This window comes from Otolemur garnettii, unplaced genomic scaffold, assembly GCF_000181295.1.
Source record: "Otolemur garnettii isolate 467f Iridium unplaced genomic scaffold, OtoGar3 scaffold00087, whole genome shotgun sequence".
NCBI lineage: Eukaryota > Metazoa > Chordata > Mammalia > Primates > Galagidae > Otolemur > Otolemur garnettii.
Genome location: NW_003852482.1, coordinates 7,516,684 through 7,534,934, shown reverse-complemented (window position 1 = coordinate 7,534,934; position 18,251 = coordinate 7,516,684). Strand labels below are relative to the sequence as shown.

General features: G+C 47.7%; 2 protein-coding genes across 3 annotated transcripts in view; one reads left to right on the top strand and one right to left on the bottom strand.

Annotated features, from left to right (window-relative positions):
• TOR1B (torsin family 1 member B) overlaps window positions 1–4,427 on the top strand; it is a 7,500-nt gene extending 3,073 nt beyond the window's left edge. Inside the window, exons 3-5 of one of the 2 annotated variants that reach the window (XM_003794902.3) lie at window positions 390–565; window positions 1,801–1,928; window positions 2,562–4,427. In XM_003794902.3, the coding sequence (XP_003794950.1) occupies window positions 390–565; window positions 1,801–1,928; window positions 2,562–2,803 (546 nt within the window). In that variant the 3' untranslated portion in view covers window positions 2,804–4,427. Of the gene's footprint in view, window positions 1–389; window positions 566–1,800; window positions 1,929–2,561 lie in introns of those variants that run through there. The other variant, XM_023516158.1, reaches the window with a different exon arrangement.
• Window positions 4,428–7,418: 2,991 nt separating this feature from the next.
• Window positions 7,419–16,144, bottom strand: TOR1A (torsin family 1 member A). Its single transcript, XM_003794901.3, has 5 exons — window positions 15,800–16,144; window positions 14,890–15,155; window positions 12,456–12,631; window positions 12,232–12,359; window positions 7,419–7,912 (listed from the first exon to the last, which is right to left on the bottom strand). The coding sequence occupies exons 1-5, from the start codon at window positions 15,975–15,977 to the stop codon at window positions 7,662–7,664; spliced, it is 999 nt and encodes a 332-aa protein (XP_003794949.1). The 5' UTR covers window positions 15,978–16,144; the 3' UTR covers window positions 7,419–7,661.
• Between the last annotated feature and the right edge of the window lie 2,107 nt (window positions 16,145–18,251).

Here is an 18,251-nt window from a genome sequence, read left to right as displayed (position 1 = left end):
CAGAGTGTCATTATGTTGCCTTCAGTCTTGGGCTTAAGTAATTCTCTTGCCTCAGCCTCCCAAGTAGCTGGGATTACAGGCACCCGCCACAACACCTGGCTATTTTTTTGTTGTAGTTGTCATGGTTGTTTTTAGCAGGCCTGAGCCAGTTTTGAACCTGCCAGCCATGGTATATGTGGCTGGCGCCCTAACCACTGAGTGGCAAGCCCAATTTCTACTTTTTATAGGTAAGGCTTTGGAAAAGCTGTTACCTAATAAATGGTGAGGGTGCATTTCTAAAAGCTCTACCTTAAGCCTTTGGAGCTCTGATTTCTCAGTATAGCACACTGCCCTTCTCAGCACATCCTTTGAGCCTCTGCATCCTATTTCTTCTTTTATGGTGGGTCTAGGACCAGTTACAGAAGTGGATTCGTGGTAATGTGAGTGCTTGTGCGAACTCTGTTTTCATATTTGATGAGATGGATAAATTGCACCCTGGGATCATCGATGCAATCAAGCCATTTCTAGACTACTACGAGCAGGTGGATGGAGTGTCTTACCGCAAAGCCATCTTCATTTTTCTTAGGTGAGTAGGAGTTTCCTGGGGGACACATACACTTTTCATTGCTAGAATGAAGTTCTGGCAAGCACCAGCATTTTGTTTACCAGTAACAAAAGCAGCAGCTTGGCAAAAGTCACTTGCCTACTTCTTTATTTTTGTTTGCCAGTTTCAGCATGGCACAGAACATGGGCAGAAGAAATGAGCTAAAGAAATAATTACTGGCTCAGCGCCTGTAGCTCAGCGGCTAGGTCACCAGTCACGTACACTGGAGCTGGTGGTTTCGAATCCGGCCTGGGCCTGCCGAATAACAATGACAACTACAACTAAAAAATAGCCGGGCATTCTGGTGGGCACCTGTAATCCCAGCTACTAGGGAGGCTGAGGCAAGAGAATTGCTTAAGCCAAAGAGTTGGAGGTTGCTGCGAGCCATGAGGCCACAGCACTCTACCCAGGGCGGCAGCTTGAGACTCTGTCTCTAAAATAAAAAAAACAGAAATAATTACTGATAACGAGCACTTTTATTGACTGCACAATTTGTTTCTAAGGGCAATAAAAAGCCAGAGCTTTGGCTCGGCGCCTATAGCTCAACTGGCTAAGGCGCCAGCCATGTACACCTAAGGTAGCGGGTCCGAATCCCCAGGCCAGACCCGCCAAAACAACAATGACGGCTGCAACCAAAAAATAGCTGGGCGTTGGCAGGCGCCTGTAGTCCCAGCTACTTGGAGGCTGAGGCAAGAGACTCGCTTGAGCCCAGGAGTTGGAGGTTGCTGTGAGCTGTAATGCCACAGCACTCTACCCAGGGGGACAGCTTGAGGCTCTGTCTCAAAAAAAAAAAAAAAAAAAAAGCCGGAGCTTTATCGCAGCAAGCTCTAAAGACACAGATATTAAGTTCCTTCAGGACCGACACTCTTTTTTTTTTTGTCTAGTAGCACTTAATAAATACTCCTTGATTAAGAATAAACCTTGGAGGTCCATCTTACAAGAGTACATGTGACTCTTTCTAAATGTAGAATATAAATGTCTTAACACAATAACTAAGAAAATGCCATGAAGGCTATGTTAACCAGTTTGGTGAAAATATTTCAAATTGTATATAAAACCAGCACACTATACCCCATGATTGCATTAATGTACACAGCTATGATTTAATAAAAAAAAAATAATAAAAAAAGGAATAAACCTTAGAGGTGGTTCATTTCGTGGTAAGACACAGAAATCTTAATATGTGATTTTAATTTTTGCTTCTCTGGTAAATTCAGTAATGCAGGTGGTGATCTTATAACTAAGACGGCTCTTGACTTTTGGCGGGCAGGAAGAAAGAGGGAGGACATTCAGCTGAAGGACCTGGAACCTGTGCTGTCTGTCGGGGTCTTCAATAATAAACACAGTGAGTCCACAGGGGTGAGGAGCCTCTTAACTCTGCCAGCAGACAGCCATCTGTTCTCTCATTGAGCATTTCCCAAAGCCACAGATTCCTGCTCACCTCTGCGGTTTTGCTAAAGTAGGGAATTTTCTTAGGGAAATCGTATTCTAGAAACCAGTTGAGCAGAGTTTCCAGCTGAGTCTTAAGTCAGCTTTCTGCACACTGACAAAAAGACTCTCTGGGCTAGGTACAGGGACATGTCTGTGATCTTAACAGTCTGGGAGGCTGAGGTGGGTGGATAGCTTGAGGGTAGGAGTTTCAGACCAGCCTGAGCAAGAGTGAGACCCTGTCTCTACTTAAAATAGAAAAATTAGCTGATGGTATGGCAAGGGCATATAGTCCCAGCAACTCAGAAGGCTGAGGCAGGAGGATCACTTGAACCCAAGAGTTTTAGGTTGCTATGAGCTATGATGCCACGATACTCTACCCAGGGTGACAGAGTGAGACTCCATCTCAAAGAAAAACAAAAAAAAAATTGTGAAGGAATCAACATGTAATGAATGTGCTGTGGGTCTGGGTCAGGATCAGAGTGGTTCTGTAAGAGCTTGGCCAGGTGGCAGTGATGGGCAGGAAATGTAGCTGTGTCTTGCTTTGCAGGTGGCCTGTGGCACAGTGGACTTATCGACAGAAACCTCATTGACTACTTTATCCCCTTCCTGCCCCTGGAGTACAGACACGTGAAGATGTGTGTGAGAGCTGAAATGAAGGCCCGGGGCTCTGCTGTAGATGAAGACGTTGTGACAAGAGTAGCAGACGAAATGACATTTTTCCCCAAAGATGAGAAAATCTACTCAGATAAAGGCTGCAAGACTGTGCAATCACGGCTAGATTTCCACTGAGCTCTTACCTAGATGGGTTAAGAGGCACCTGGGAGGCTCAGCACCTGGGGCCTTGCCTTTCAGAAACACTTTGAAGACCTCTGCAGGGTTTTGCACATTTGCACATACGACCTTTTGGGATGAAAAATTTGCCAGAAGTGAAGCCTGAAAATATGGTCATCTGTCCCATCCACCTATCTTGTAACGTAACAGCAGTCGAGCTCTTTGCAGTCAAAGATGAACTTTTAAAACCTCCTTCACGCTTACCATTACTCTTGACAAAAGTGCCTGAAAACAGCTGTGTCAGGGAGGCTCAGGGATCCTTTGTGACCCATAGTGCCCACACTCAGAAGCTCCATCAGGACTAAAGAGGAAGCTGAGGAGCATTCACCCACTGAAAGCATTCTTTAGCTGTTGGGTTTTCTTTACACAGAGAGCCTTTGCTGACTTGAAGAATTTTCAGAGTTGCTGGTGCCTACAGGATAGGCATCTTTGGGGGGTGTGGCCTGCATGCTGAGTACCCTTGACCTGGCTGAACTCTCCTCTTGTGGGGTGGGGGTTCCATCTGAGGCCTCTGCAGTGGATGGGACAGATGGGGCCCTTCCTCTGTGCATTCTCTTGACTGCTGATCACAGCTCGTGATCCCTCGCCCCCTCCTTGTACCACCTCTCATCCTGAACTTCCTGGCTGTATCGTAGAGCCGATCTGAATGAGACCATTGAGTTTGGATTTGAGTCCTTGGTTCCCATGGTGAGATGTTTGTTACTCTGTGTGTGTCAGTCTCTCACTTGACTCCAAAACCTTTTGAAGTCTGTAGGACACGCCCATTCTCCATGATTGACACCTGCCCAGATTGAGGGGACAGTTTACAGATTTTGCATTGCCAAAGAAGTAGGAGTGTTGAACCCTAGAAATGCTAGAGTTTTCAAGGATAAGTATTTTTTTTGTAATGTTTTTACTTCTGAATCTGAGATAATAGAAGTATAGGACATTGCTTATTTTAAAATATAGAAGGACACAAAATGGAATAATTATTTATTCCTTTCTCAGGTACTCTTAAATGGATGGATTTTTGTTGAATACGTGGCAACGTATGGTCATAATCATGGATCATACAAGGTCAGTCTGAAGTTGTGGCAGGTATTGGGTGTTACCTGATAAGGATACCCTTTGTGGCACCAGACTGGACCGTCCTGATCACGGGAAGTAAGACTTAGATGCCACCTGATGTGACTCATTCTGTGTCTCCTGTCATTACAGTGCAGCTGCAGACACATCATTAGAACCATGTGGCATTTTCACATGTAAAATATGGTAGTGTGCATTTATGACATGGAACTGCCTTATAGGGTTTCACACCTAGTCTTTAAAAAATGCCAAGGGAAGGCTTAAAATTTTAATACATATTCTCAAATTGGAGCTAAGTTACACTGCTTTTATAACCTTTTGGATATCTGATCAAGAGGAGACAAGACTTTCTCTGTTTACAATGATGCAATCAATAAACCCAACACGTGTTGGCCACCTTTGGACCGCCGTTACTGAGTGTAGGTTGGCCACGGCCAAGCCTCCCCCACTCTTTGTAAAATGTGGACAAGAGTTTGAATTGACCTGGATACAAAATAATAAAGCCTAAATTTTATGACATGAGTTGTCCCTTGCTAACTTTTTCCCCTAGTTTATTTGGTGACAAAAGTCTGGAATAAAAACTCTTCAACAGCTCAAGTGTTACTTACTGTCCCTGGACATGCAGGTGGGCAGTCTGTACATCACAGAGTCAGTATTTACGTTAAAGGCTATTATCCCCAAATATGGAGTTAAATTGGGTTAGGTGATGGACATTTTCGTCAGAAAATGGACTTCTGAAAAATATAGTGTGGCTGGCTGGGTGCCTGTGGCTCAAGTGGCTAAGGCACCAGCCACGGCGGGTTCGAATCCAGCCCAGGCCCACCAAACAATAATGGTGGCTGCAACCAAAAAAAATAGCCAGGCGTTGTGGCGGGCGTCTGTGGTCCCAGCTACTTGGAAGGTAGAGGCAGGAGACTCACTTGAGGAGCCCAGGAGTTAGAGGTTGCTGTGAGCTGTGATGCCACTGCACTCTCCCCAGGGGACAGCTTGAGGCTGTCTCAAAAAAAAAATACACTATGGCCATAAAATTCATGTGCAATATTGCCCATGGACTTTATGGCCACTCTGTATATTGGCCCAGTGTGGTGGGCAGATTGTTTGAGCTCAGGAGTTCAAGACCAGCTTGAGCAACAGTGAAACCCCATCTCTACTAAAAATACAAAAAACTAGCCAAGCATCATGGTGGGTGTCTGTAGACCCAGCTACTTGAGAGGGTGAGGCAAGATTGCTTGGGCCCAAGAGTTTCAGGTTGCTGTGAGCTATGATGCTACAGCACTACCCAGCTACCGAGGGTGACAAAGTGAGACTGTCTTAAATAAAAAATTAAAAATATATTCTTCACTTAATGGGTCTTTCTATATATTCTAAAATTAACATAGGAAGGAAACTGAGGCACTAGGAAAACACCACTCACCTTGACATTGTTAACTGAGTTCAGATGAGGAAACCTACCTGCCCCATCTTCCTTCCTCAAACTGGTAAGTGGAAATGTATCACGTTGATCCAGTCTCAGCTTAATCACATTTAACCTGATCTCTTACCTCTGGTCAGTGAATTGCTAACGTGGACCCACTTCATAGGACTAAAGATTCACTGACAGGACTAGTAAATTCAAACCTTCCTCACTCTTAGTTCCTCTTCAGAAGGTTCTCCAGACCCATGAGACCACCTTCTCGCTCTGGTTCTCAGGCTGATACAGTTTTTACTCTTCCCCAAACTGCCTCATCTACAAAGACTAAGCTTTCCAAATTGTCAGGGGGCTCCTAGGTGCCAGGGCTGCAATTTTCCAATGAGCAACTAGACCTAATCTGACCCCTGGGGACATAACAGGCCAGCTTCAACTGGGTGCCAGGAGCTTTCTAAGACTTGGAGCCTGGGCCACCCTAGAAGAGCCCCATTCTGGCTGGGGAGTGATAGGCAGAGGGTCCTGCCTCAGACCTGCAGCTGCAAAGGTGTCCCTGCCTTCACCCTAAAATAGGGTGACCAGATTTTAACATTTGTAAAGCGGGACAACACGGTGGGGGTGGGGCCTGACAACAATGCAAACTTTGATAAGCAGTTCTCGATAATCACTTCTCAACAATTATTTGTTATTATTACAGTTTAACATTATAAAATTAACAAAAATAATATAAAACTCATATTCTGGCGAAATAGCCACATGGCAGCCAAAAACCGTATATCCCCTTCCTTTTCTCCTGCCCGTTCGTGCATTCTTGCCAAAAATCGGGACTTTTTAAAAACGCCGCGGGACGCAGGACAAATTGTTAAAAAGCGAGACATCTCGTCACCCTACCCTAAAAGCACCATGCCCACAGGAGCCCTGCCCTTTTTGGGCACATGCAGGTTGCACAGAACAGGACGTTGTCTCCCTCAGCCCCTTCTGGTTCTGGAGCTCCATGAACCTGGGTAACAGAATTCCGGGGCAGCTGGGTGAGGGGCCAGAGCTGTCCTAGGGACCTCAGAGTCCTACGTGACACTGTGTTTGTTCTGTTCCAACCTGCACTGCATCTGCTAGGCCGTCACGGCCCACAGTGGAGGGTTTCTCTCCCCCTGAAAAGATGTACTCACAAGTTTCACACATGGAATTTTATTACAAAGTGGCATCTGTCTGCATTTATAAATAACACCGTTCTCAGCATCCTCTGAAGGGGCTGCTAAATTTTCCTAGGTTGGGGAGTCCTGATTTAACATAAACTACTGATAAAGGAGGCAAAACATTCAATACAGCAAAGTTTGCATGTGATCTTGAATCCAGTGGAGAGCAGCCACTGCTCCTTCTGGAAGGGAAAGCAGAGCCAGGCCCGCTTTTGCAGAGCCAAGTACTGCCAAATGACAGGCTGGAAATGCTTTCCTTTCAAAAGACTCTGGCTCTAACAAATGTTCACAACATTGCTAAGACCATCCCTTGGAAAGGGCTTTTCAGGTTTGTGGTGCCTGAGCATGTCCTATTGCCTGTCCCTTTATTAACCACTGCACTGCCACTGGCAGCCTGGCTCTGGTCACCTGGCCCAGGTCTGACTAGTGTTCCAGCCATGTCCCCAGGAATGCCATCCTCTGGAATAAATGCCATAAGCTCGTGTGTGGGCTTGTTTACAGTTAAGATATAACACAGTGTATGTTACAATGACAGGGACATTTAAGAAACACACAAAGCTGACAATTTAGAATCTGAGAAGTTTCTCATAATGTTAAAAACCATTTTAAATAAAGTTATCACATTTTTAATAAAACTTATTCATCCTTCCTTGAAACAGAAACACGTGAAATTAAAACATAATTTTTTAAAAATCATGAGCCCTGGCACTCTGGGAGGCTGAGACAGGCAGATCATCTGAGCTCAGGAATTCAACACCAGCCTGAGCCAGAGCAAGACCCCATCTCTAAAAAATAGCTAGGCTTTGTCGTGGGTGCCTATAGTCCCAGCTACTCAGAAGGCTAAGGCAAGAGGATCACTTGAGCCCAAGAGTTGGAGGTTGCTGTAAGCTATGATACCACAGCACTCTACTGAGGGCAATAGTGAAACTCTGTCTCAAAAAAAAAAAAAAAATCATGACCCCTGGAATGAGCGTGCTGGGAGCCCAGAAAGCTCTGGAGGCTTTGCATCCACGTCCATGGTCCTAAGGTCCTGATGAGCGCCCTAACACGGGGACTGGAACGTTCCTTTCACTCCTCTCCCGGGGAAAGGAGCCTGGAGGCATGGCGAGGCACTAAGTGCTGTTTCTTCAACTCGGAGCAGACTCCCAGGCTGTCAGTCATCGTAATAATAATCTAACTTGGTGAACACGGTTTTGCAGCCTTTGTCAGAGAAAACTCTCTCCTCCTTGGGGAAAAATGTCATCTCGTCAGCCACTCTGCTGACAATGTCCTCGTCAATTTCATAGCCTCGGGCCTGCATTTCAACTCTGATGCACATTTTTAGGTGCTTATACTCCAGCGGGAGGAAGGGGACAAAATAATCAATGAGGTTCCGGTCAATTAAGCTGCTGTGCCAGAAGCCACCTGGGGAAAGAAACAAGGTGCTGCTTACTCCCATCCATCCACACCACCCACCACACTCTGGGGGTGTCACCTGCACCCTGGCTCCCTGAGGCGGGGATGCTACTAGGTGAGCCCACTGACATCTCCATGTTGATACCTCTGTGACGGCAAAGGGCATGGTGACTCGACAGAGTGGAACGGGACACCTTCCTCATACTGCCAGCTTGGCAGTGCCTTAGAGATGGTAGGTGGGAAAGGTTCAGAGCAGAGGCAAAGTGGAGAAAGACACAGATTCACAAGCTGCCAGTTTCAGGAGAGTGACAGTGAGAAGGGATCCAGGCGAGACTACCAGCCAGGGCTCCTGACTCTCCTTGATGTGCTACAGTTGTGCCAGCCCCTGCAGAACAGCTGGGGGACCCAAACCAGACTCCAGAGTGACAGTGTGAAGACACTGCCAAATCTGAGCACAGGGCATGGACTTCGCCAGTGTCACCAACCCCAGGTGAGGACTGGCTATGTTCCTGCCCAGGCCGCTGCTCCTGGTTTCCAGGACTCTAGAATCAGAACCTGCTCCTTTCTAAGATGACACGGTACCCACTGGGTCATCCATGAATTGGGCTGTGTCTTCATGCAAAGTGTTTTCCTTTCACTTTGCTACTTAAATCTGAGACTCAGCTCCCTGATGTGAACTTCTTAATGCCTGAGGTTCCTGCTTTTCATCCCCAATAGTGCTTTTCACACAGATGGTGCTCAGTAAGTATCTGGCTGACCCGACTGGGTGGAGGCTGTAGATTGTGAACAGTGACTTGCAGGATAGCTCCTACTTCTCTGGAGCCCAGAAGGACAGCTCACCCTTGAAGGCCCACTGCATGCTGGGTGAGGAGACCCCACCAAACCAGTAGATGCTGTGTTTCCCCCAAAATAAGATCTACCCCCAAAATAAAAGCCCTAGCAGGATTTCTATGCATTTGTTAAATATAAGCCCTACCCTGATAATAACACCTAGTGATGGGCATGGCTATGCAGATATGCTGCATAGCCACGCCGTGCATTTCAGCGAGGAGCAGAAAGGAAGACTGGAATACCTTTTATCTGCCACAGCTCCTTTCTCTGAGCCATTTGCATTTGCGCCAGTAGTAACCACGGTTGCAGGTGTCCCATTGCGCACGTGCGAACGGCTAGGGGAAAGGAGTTCTCACATCACTAGCTTGAGCCCCACCAACAAGGTCAGCTCCCCTTGTCACGTTCCAGAAGAAGATGACTTAACTGTATTTGAATAAATGTAAATTGTTGTATTATATTTAATAAAAATAAGACATTCCCTGAAAATAAGCCCTAGTGTGTCTTCTTGAGAAAAAATAAGTCTAAGACAGTGTCATATTTTCGGGGAAACATGGTAAACAACTGCAGACACAGAGAGGCATCCAGGGAGCAGGCAGCTGGCCTAGGGGCCAGATGGACAGGCACGGTAAGGGTACCGGCTGCCTCTGAGCAGAACCTGAATGATGAGAGCCTGGTCATGTGGAGGCCAAGTGGAGTACTCTGGCAGCACAAAGGACCCCACCATCTACTACTAACTCCCAAATCTGTCCCCTCAGCCTGAATGCTTCCCAGAGCTCCACTGGAAGGTCTGACTACCTGCCCCCACATCCCTGCTCAGATGCCCCAAACATGTCATCTCTGAGCACACCTGTCCCACAAACCTGTCCTTCCCCTCTCTGTTCCACTAAATGGCAGCACCCCGCTTCTAATCACTCAAGCTGGATGCTTGATCCTTCTCTCTCATTCCCCATACAATCCTGCAGGACATTTTCCTGTTTCTAACTCCAAAATGTACCCGGAATCCACTTTGTTTAACCACCCACCACTGCCACCCTGGGCCCCTGCCCCTCTAGTCTCGTCTCCACCCAGCAGCCAGCAAGGTCCTGCTAAGCCTGTCAGATGGGGCCACTGCCTGCTCAGAGCCCTGCAGAGGCATTCTTCACTTGGAGTAAAACCTCTGGCACACCAGGCTTTCCATGACCTGCACCCGCCCCAAATCTTACCTTCCCTCTCACCTCCCACTCCCCTCCTGTTCATCCTGGTCCAGCCACAACAACCTCAAGCACATGCCCACTCAGGGTCCTCATACTAGAACGGAGGCTCTACAAGGGCAAGAAGTGCTCTTTGGTACACTCGATGTTCTGGGTCCCCGGACCCTGCCTGACACCCAGCAGATGCTCAGTCAGTGTTTGTTGCATAAATGTTCAGCCACGACCTGAAGCCTGCCAACCACATCTGCTCGTGCCCCTGAATGGCTTTGTAACCTCCCACCATGCGGGTTCTAGGTACCTGGCCTCACCTGCCACAGCGTTAGGCTAAGGTTTCTGTTTCCCATGCTCATATTTTTGGCATGCTGACAAACTACCTAACTTATTACATACTACTTGTCTTTGCTTGTGCACAAATCTACATAAAATACCCCACACTGTTCACTTGACCCAAGTATGAACTTTATTTTTTTTTGAGACAGAGTCTCACTTTGTTACCCTTGGTAGAGTGCTGTAGCATCACAGCTCACAGCAACCTCCAACTCTTGGGCTTAAGCAATTCTCTTAAGCAACTGCTTAAATGCTTAAGCAATTCTCAGACTCCCAAGTAGCTGGGACTACAGGCACCCACCACAACGCCTGACTATTATTTGTTGCAATTCTCATTGCTGTTTTAGCTGGCGGGGGGCCAGGTTTGAACCCACCACCCTTGGTATATGGGGCTGGCACCCTATCCACTGAGCCACAGGCACTGCCCCAAGTATGAACTTTTTGGCTAGTCTCTTTTAAATGAGACCTTTTGTTTTGCTACCTCAAGAACCAGAGCAAAGGTGTGGACAACCATCCTGCCCAACTTCAGTCAGCAAGTCAGACTCCCTCATGACGGCTCACCACCTCCCAGGCTCAAAAGTCTCAAGATATTCCCCAGAAAAGCAGTGAGTTGAAACCTAAAAGCTCAGAATCAGGGACACTGACCAAGCCACATGGCCCTGGGCAAGCTGCTCCATCTCCTTGCTTTTCTGTCTCTGCCCTATCAGATTACGATGATGAGTAAATGGAACTGGCAGGCAGGGCTTCCCACAGTGCCTAGCATACAGCAGGCCCAGCCACCGTATGGCTGTTGTTCTCAGGTAGTGCAAAAAAAGGGAGGGACCCAATAGGCCACCTCCTCCCCTGCGCAGCCCACAGCAGCCTTCTTTCTTCAACCACTTGCTTTTTTTCTACCAAGAAAATCATTTTCCTAAATAAAAGGAACTGATTTTTAAGATCTTGGTCTATTGAGCTATCTATTGCGGTGGCGCCTGTGGCTCAAAGGAGTAGGGCGCTGGCCCCATATACCAGAGGTGGCGGGCTCAAACTTGGCCTGGGCCAAAAACCGCCAAAAAAAAAAAGAAAAAAAAGAATTGCTGTCTATTTAAATTTTGTTGTTTGAGACAGAGTCTTGCTTTGTTGCCCAGGCATGAGGGCAGTGGCATGACCATAGTTCACAGCAACCTCAAACTCCTGAGCTTAAGGGATCCTCCTGTCTCAGCCTCCTGAGTAGTTGAGACTATAGGTGCTCACCACCATGCCTGGCTAATTTTTAAATTCTTTGTAGCAATGGGAGTCTTGCTGTCTTGCTTAGACTTGTCTTGAACTCCTGACCTCAAGTGATCCTGCTACCTTGGCCTACCAAAGTGCTAGGATTACAGATGTGAACTACTACGGCTGGACTACATTTTTTTTTAATTACAGAGCCAGGGTCTTGCTATTTTGCCTAGGCTGGCCTCAAACTCCCAGCCTCAGGCACAAGCCACCATGTCTGACTGCCTTTTATTTAAAACAGTGCTTCTCAAACTTTAGTGTTCTGAAGTTACCTTGAGCTTGTTAGCACAGAATCTCTTCAGGAATTCTAACCAAGGAAGGGACTGGGAATTCACATTTCTTTTTTTTTTTTTTTTTGAGACAGAGCCTCAAGCTGTCCCCCTGGGTAGAGTGCCGTGGCATTACAGTTCACAGCAACCTCCAACTCCTGGGGTCAAGCAAGTCTCTTGCCTCCGCCTCCCAAGTAGCTGGGACCACAGGCGCCCGCCACAACGCCTGGCTATTTTTTGGTTGCAGCCGTCATTGTTGTTTGGCGGGTCCGGGCTGGGGATTCGAACCCGCCACCTTAGGTGTACGTGGCTGGCGCCTTAGCCGGCTGAGCTATAGGCGCCGAGCCGGAATTCACATTTCTAATCAACTGCCAGGTGATGGAGAGGGAGACACTGATGCTCTAACACTTGGGTGCAGGATTAGGATCAGGATGGGGTAACAGATGGCCCTACTTACTGTTCTTGTTATTGAAGACTGACACAGACAAGGCATGCTCAATGTCTTTGAGCTTGATTTCTTCCCTCTGCTTTCCATTCCTCCAGAAATCTAGAGCCACATCTGTGATCCTTTCTGCGCCAGCATTGCTGTAAGACAGTTCCAGTGAGCAAGGACTAGGTTTCTCTTGGAGCCCCCAGGCTCAGGCTCAGGCCCCTTCAATCACGTCCTGGCCCTGACCTTACCTGAGAAACATGAAGATGGCTTTCTGGTAGGAGACCCCATCCACCAGGTCATAATAGTCTAGGAAGGGCTTGATGGCATCGATGAGGCCTGCGTGCATTTTATCCATTTCATCAAATATGAAGATGGACCTCGCGCAAGCACTCACGTTGCCTCGAATCCACAACTGTAACTGATCCTGAATTATAAGGGGAAAAGTCAACACAAAGTTCTTAGCAAGGGCTATCAAAACAACTTTCTCCCACCAAGAACAATAGCTGCACTTTAATCAAAGCCCCCACATTTTTTTTTTACTGAGACAGGGTCTCACTTTGTCACCCTTGGTAGAGTGCCATGGCATCATAGCTCACAGCAACATCAAACTCTTGGGCTCAAGTGATCCTCTTGCCTCAGCTTCCCAAGTAGGTGGGACTACAGGTGCCCGCCACAATGCCTGGCTATTTTTAGAGACGGGGTCTCACTCTAGCTCAGGCTGGTCTCGAACTCCTGAGCTCAAGCAATCCACCTGCCTCAGCCTCCCAGAAAACCCCACACTTTGATTATAATTCCTATGTTGCAAGATAACACATGGATGCTATGTCAGAGTTGCTGGTCTTTTGTCATCATGGCAATGTCAACACATATCCTGTGCTCTAGTCTTCTTGGCAGGGGGCAAAGACCAAGTGATCCCCACTCTCATTCAGTCCACGGGACATCCTGGAGCAGGTGCTGCGACTGTCCGATGGGAAAAGCAGTGAGCATAGGCTCACTGAAAACAGCGCTCACATGCTTTGGGATGAGCCTGGGGAGATGACACTCAAGTTCCTGGAACAATACCTAGAGGTTTCTGAAGTAAATTCATCTAACCAGAAATTTTCCCTAAGAACATATATTTTGTTCTTCTTCTCCTGCTCCTGGACATAAGAACAAATTTGCATACTTCTTATGATACTAAGCAATCAAGGTAGGGAGAAAAGACTTTTGGAAGCTTTCAGAAAATGGAAAACCTATTTACTCCATAGATTTTTTTCCCCTCACAGTGAGGTAGGGAAATTAACTTTTTGTTTTCTAAAACGCTGAAAGTTACAATGTAGGTCTTAACCTACTATTATTTTGGCTACTATGACACATGGTTACAATGTTCCAGGTGAGTATCTAATCCAAACACAATTCTGCTCTGCATTTACAGACCTGCTGGGCTACAACTGCCAAGTTCTCCCACTCTGCTATGCTGGTTGGCACCCAACAGCAGAGCACATGCACTGTAACCACTGTTCACATAATACTTAACTGTGACCTCCCAAACCCACCAAGGTGTACCTTCTTTTATAGATTTGGAAACTGAGGCACAGAGATAGTAAAAACCTTGCTCAAAGTCAGTTATTAATGTTAGTGGAGCCACAATCCTAACTAGGATGACCAACTAATCTTGATTTCCCTAGAACTTTCCCTTTTTTAGAGTTTTTTGTGGCAGAGTCTCATTTTGTCACCCTTGGTAGAGTGCCGTGGCATCACAGCTCACAGCAACCTCAAACGCTTGGGCTCAAGTGATCCTCTTGCCTCAGCCTCCCAAGTAGCTGGGACTACAATGCCTGCCACAACGCTTGGCTATTTTTAGAGATGGGGGTCTCAGTCTGGCTCAGGTGGTCTTGAACCTGTGAGCTCAAGCAATCCACCTGCTTCAGCCTCCCAGAGTGCTAAGATTACAAGTGTGAACCACAACGCCCGGCCTCCTTTTTTAACACTATGAGTGCAGCATCCCAGGAACCACTGGACACTTGGTGATAGTCACCCGGCAGAAGGAAAAAATGTATTCACACGAGTGACTGTTTTGCCCACATTTTAGGTCTGTTACACAGATCCTAAAAGGCAATAGTTAATTTATTTGAACATTTATGTGCCAGGAACCAGCTAACATTATTTGACTGGCAGAGCTCATTGAATTTCATAAGCATCAAGTTGTAATGAAGAACCTCAATCTCAGAGAGGTCAAGCCACCTTCCCCAGACTACAAAAATGCTGGTGAGAGTTAGGACTCAAATCTAGGTGTATCTGCCACCAAAGTCCAGACCATTCATCAGTGAGTTAAACTACACAAGCAGTTTGCAACAGTCAAATTAAACAAACCTAGCCCCTCTAGAAATGTTTCCTCTTTCACAAAATGAGTATAGCCTTTAATTTAGATTACGTCCATATCTAAAATTTTATAATACAACTTACTCAACTGAGTATGACTGGGCCTATTTTCAGACACCTCCACACAGCTTTCATGATGTGAATGCCCTGTGCATCTCAAACCCTCTGTAACCTCACCTCCCACTTCTCAAAGGGGAACTGACACATGGAGCCATTTTCAGGGCTCACTCATTCCAGCATGGAATTCCCAAGTCCAATCCCACAGCAAAGGAACCTCAAACCCAACGTCATCCAGGAAGGACTCCAAATGACTGCCCTTGCCTTGTACAGGGTGATGTTCGAAGCATGTGGAAAGTGTAGTGTGGCCACAAACAGATGGACATAGTCACTGTTCAGACCACCCTCGTAAATATTCTCTGCGATGATCTTGCTGACAAAATTTTTGCCAGTGCCTGTCCACCCGTGCAGGGAGAGGGTGAGAGGCTTCTTGGGCTTTGGGTTGTTTATGAAACCAGACACAGCATTTAAGATGATTTTCTTTGCAAGATGCTGTCCAAAGAGCTTGTTGTCCAGATCCTTCTGCAGCGCTGGGAAAGACAAAGCCAGTCAGAAGGGGATATAAACAGCTGGCAAAACGTAGCCACATTTACAGGCCCATGAGAAAGCCAGCTAAAGCCAGCTAAGCACCTTGTGAAATGCGGAAGTATGGTGAGCTGTAAGCACTTGGCCAAGAGGGGAACCGTGGTCCAGGGAGCCCTCCCTTTGCCGGTCCTGCCTGTTCTAAAGCCCTGGCGTTGCTCCTTCCTGAGACAGGCCCAGGGCTCCACTGCACCAACCAACAGTTTGCACTACTAATCCCTGCGTGGTTCCTCACACTCCAAGGCAAGGGCGCAGCTTGGCCATCTCTGCATCTCGGCTCCGGAAGGGTCCCCATCATCCTTCCTATCACCAACTAGGAAGGAAGCTGAACTCTCTTCAGAGGAAGTTTACAACCGGTAGACCCCTAGTTCTGTGTGGATCAGCCCAACCTGCAGCTCGTCTCCCCAGACCAAAGTCCGGCCTATCCGTGGTCGTGGCCAAAGAGCCAGGCCCCATCCTACAGCCCGGGCTGCTCGATTGCCGGGGACGGGTCCTCTCCGGGCTGGGCTCTGCCCCGCCCCAGCCTTCCAGGGACCTTAACCCCCCAGCCCAGCCGGCCCTCATGCCAGCCCCCAGCCCGGACCCAGCCTACCCTCCCGGCTGAGGCTCCGCTTCTGACCGCAGCACTCGGTGAAGAGGCAGTAGAGGCGTGGGTAAATGTAGCCGGTGAGGACGCCGGCCAGGGCTAGACCCAGGCTGATGGGCTCCACCGCCCGCACCACCAAAGGCGCCAGCAGCAGCAGGCCCAGCGCAGCCCGGCCCAGCTTCATACCCGGACCCGCGCCGCCCAGCGCGTTCTCGCGCCGACCGCGCGCACCCGTGCTGCCGCCAGTCCCGCTTCCGGTTCCTCTCGTCGCGCAGGCATCTTCGTCGTTCGGGGCATGTCTTTTTCCGCCGCCCTAGGCTGCCATCTTTCTTCCGGGCAGAACCCTTGTTTGCTTGTGGGTTCTGGTAACCTCCTGTCAGCCATGGAGGGTTTTTTTACTTTTTTATTTATTAAGAGACAGTCTCACTCTGTCGCTCTCGGTAGAGTGGTGTGGCCTCCTAGCTCACAGCAACCTCCCGCTCTTGGGCTCAGTGTATTCTCCCGCCTCAGCCTCCCGAGTAGCTGGGACTACGGGCGCCGCCACAACGCCCCGCTATTTTGATGTTGTTGTTGCAGTTTGGCCGGGGGCCGAACCTGCTACCCTCAGTATCTGGGGCCGGCGCCTTACCCACTGAGCCACAGGCGCCGCCCTGCCATGGGGTTTTTTTTTTTTTTTTGAGACAGAGCCTCAAGCTGTCCCCCTGGGTAGAGTGCCATGGCATTACAGCTCACAGCAACCTCCTGCCCCTGGGCTCAAGCGAGTCTCCTGCCTCCGCCTCCCAAGTAGCTGGGACCACAGGCGCCCGCCACAACGCCCGGCTATTTTTTTGGTTGCAGCCATCATTGTTGTTTGGCGGATCCGGGCTGGGGATTCGAACCCGCCACCTTAGGTGTACGTGGCTGGCGCCTTAGCCAGTTGAGCTATAGGCGCCGAGCCATGCCATGGAGTTTTTAATGGCTTTTTTGGTGGTGGTTCACGTGCGTGCATTCATTCATTCATTCATTCACGGAGTCTCACTTTGTCGCCCTTGATAGAGTGCTGCGGCATCCCAGCTCACAGCAACTTCCAACTCTTGGGTTCAAGCGATTCTCTTGCCTCAGCCTCCCGAGTAGCTGGGACTACAGGCGCCGCCACAATGCCCAGCTATTTTTAGAGATGATGTCTCGGTCTAACTCAGGCTGGTCTCGAACTCGTGACCTCAGGCAATCCTCCCGCCTCGGCCTCCCAGAGTACTGGGTACAGGTGTGAGGAGTCACCGTGCCCAGCCCTGGTTGTTTGCTTTTTAAAATAATAGATTTTCTTTTTTTTTTTTTTCAAGAAAAGTTTTAGTTTTACAGAAAGGTTGAGAATAATACAGAGTTCCCATATACCACCCGTGCAAAATTTCCCCATTACTAAAATCTTACATTAGTATGCCACATGTTACAATTAGTGAAACACTGTTGCTCAGTTATTATTAACCAAAGTCCATAGTTTATTCAGATTTCCTTAGTTAATGTCTTTCTGCTCCAGGTTTCCACCCAGGGTACCACATTACGTTTAGTCCTCACGTCTCCTTAGACGCCTCTGAACTTTGATCATTTTGAGAAGTACCAGAGCCATCTTTTGTAGAATGCCCCTCTTCTGGATCTTGTCTGATATTTTTCTCATTACTAGACCAGGGCTGTGTGTTTGGGGAGGGAAGATCATAGAAGCAAAGTGCTGTTTTACCAAGTGCACCATGGACATGACTCACCACTGTGGTTGGAAGGAAATCACTAAGCATAGCTCCCACCTAGAGCGGAGAGTTTTGCTCCACCTTGAGGGCAAGCCATCCACCCCTAGTTCTGTGTGGAGGAGCTCAACCTGCAGAAATTATCTGGAATTCTTCAGCATAGGATATTTGTCTCTTCTCCCCATTTATTGGTACATTCCACTATTTATATCAGTATGAACCCATGGTTATTTACTTTATACTTTGGGTGATAATACAATACTATTTTTTTTTCCTCATAAAGTGTTCCCATTTTGGCCATTGGGGGTTTCACTTGGTTCCTTGTGCTCTTTGGACATGTACCCAGTATGTATCAATGTTTATTTAGGTTAGTGTTTTGTTTTGAACACTCCATTACTTCTGGCACCCAGAATACACGCTCATCTTGTGCATTTATTTCTGGTACCCAGTGATACACGCTCATCTTGTGTATTTTTCTGCCCCAGTTTTTGAATCAGCATTCCTATAAGGAGCCCTAGTTCCTTTTACTGGGAATGGTATTAGAAACTAAAATCTGGAGGGATTACTTCTGAGGTTTACCTTATAGGGGTACAGGTGAATCTTTCTAAGAGTAGTGTGAATGTTTTAGAGCAATAACTGAGAAAATGACATGAAGGCTGTGTTGACCAGTTGATGGAAGTATTTCAGATTGCATGTGAAAACCCCACACTGTACCCTAGAAGTGCATTAATGTATATAGTTAC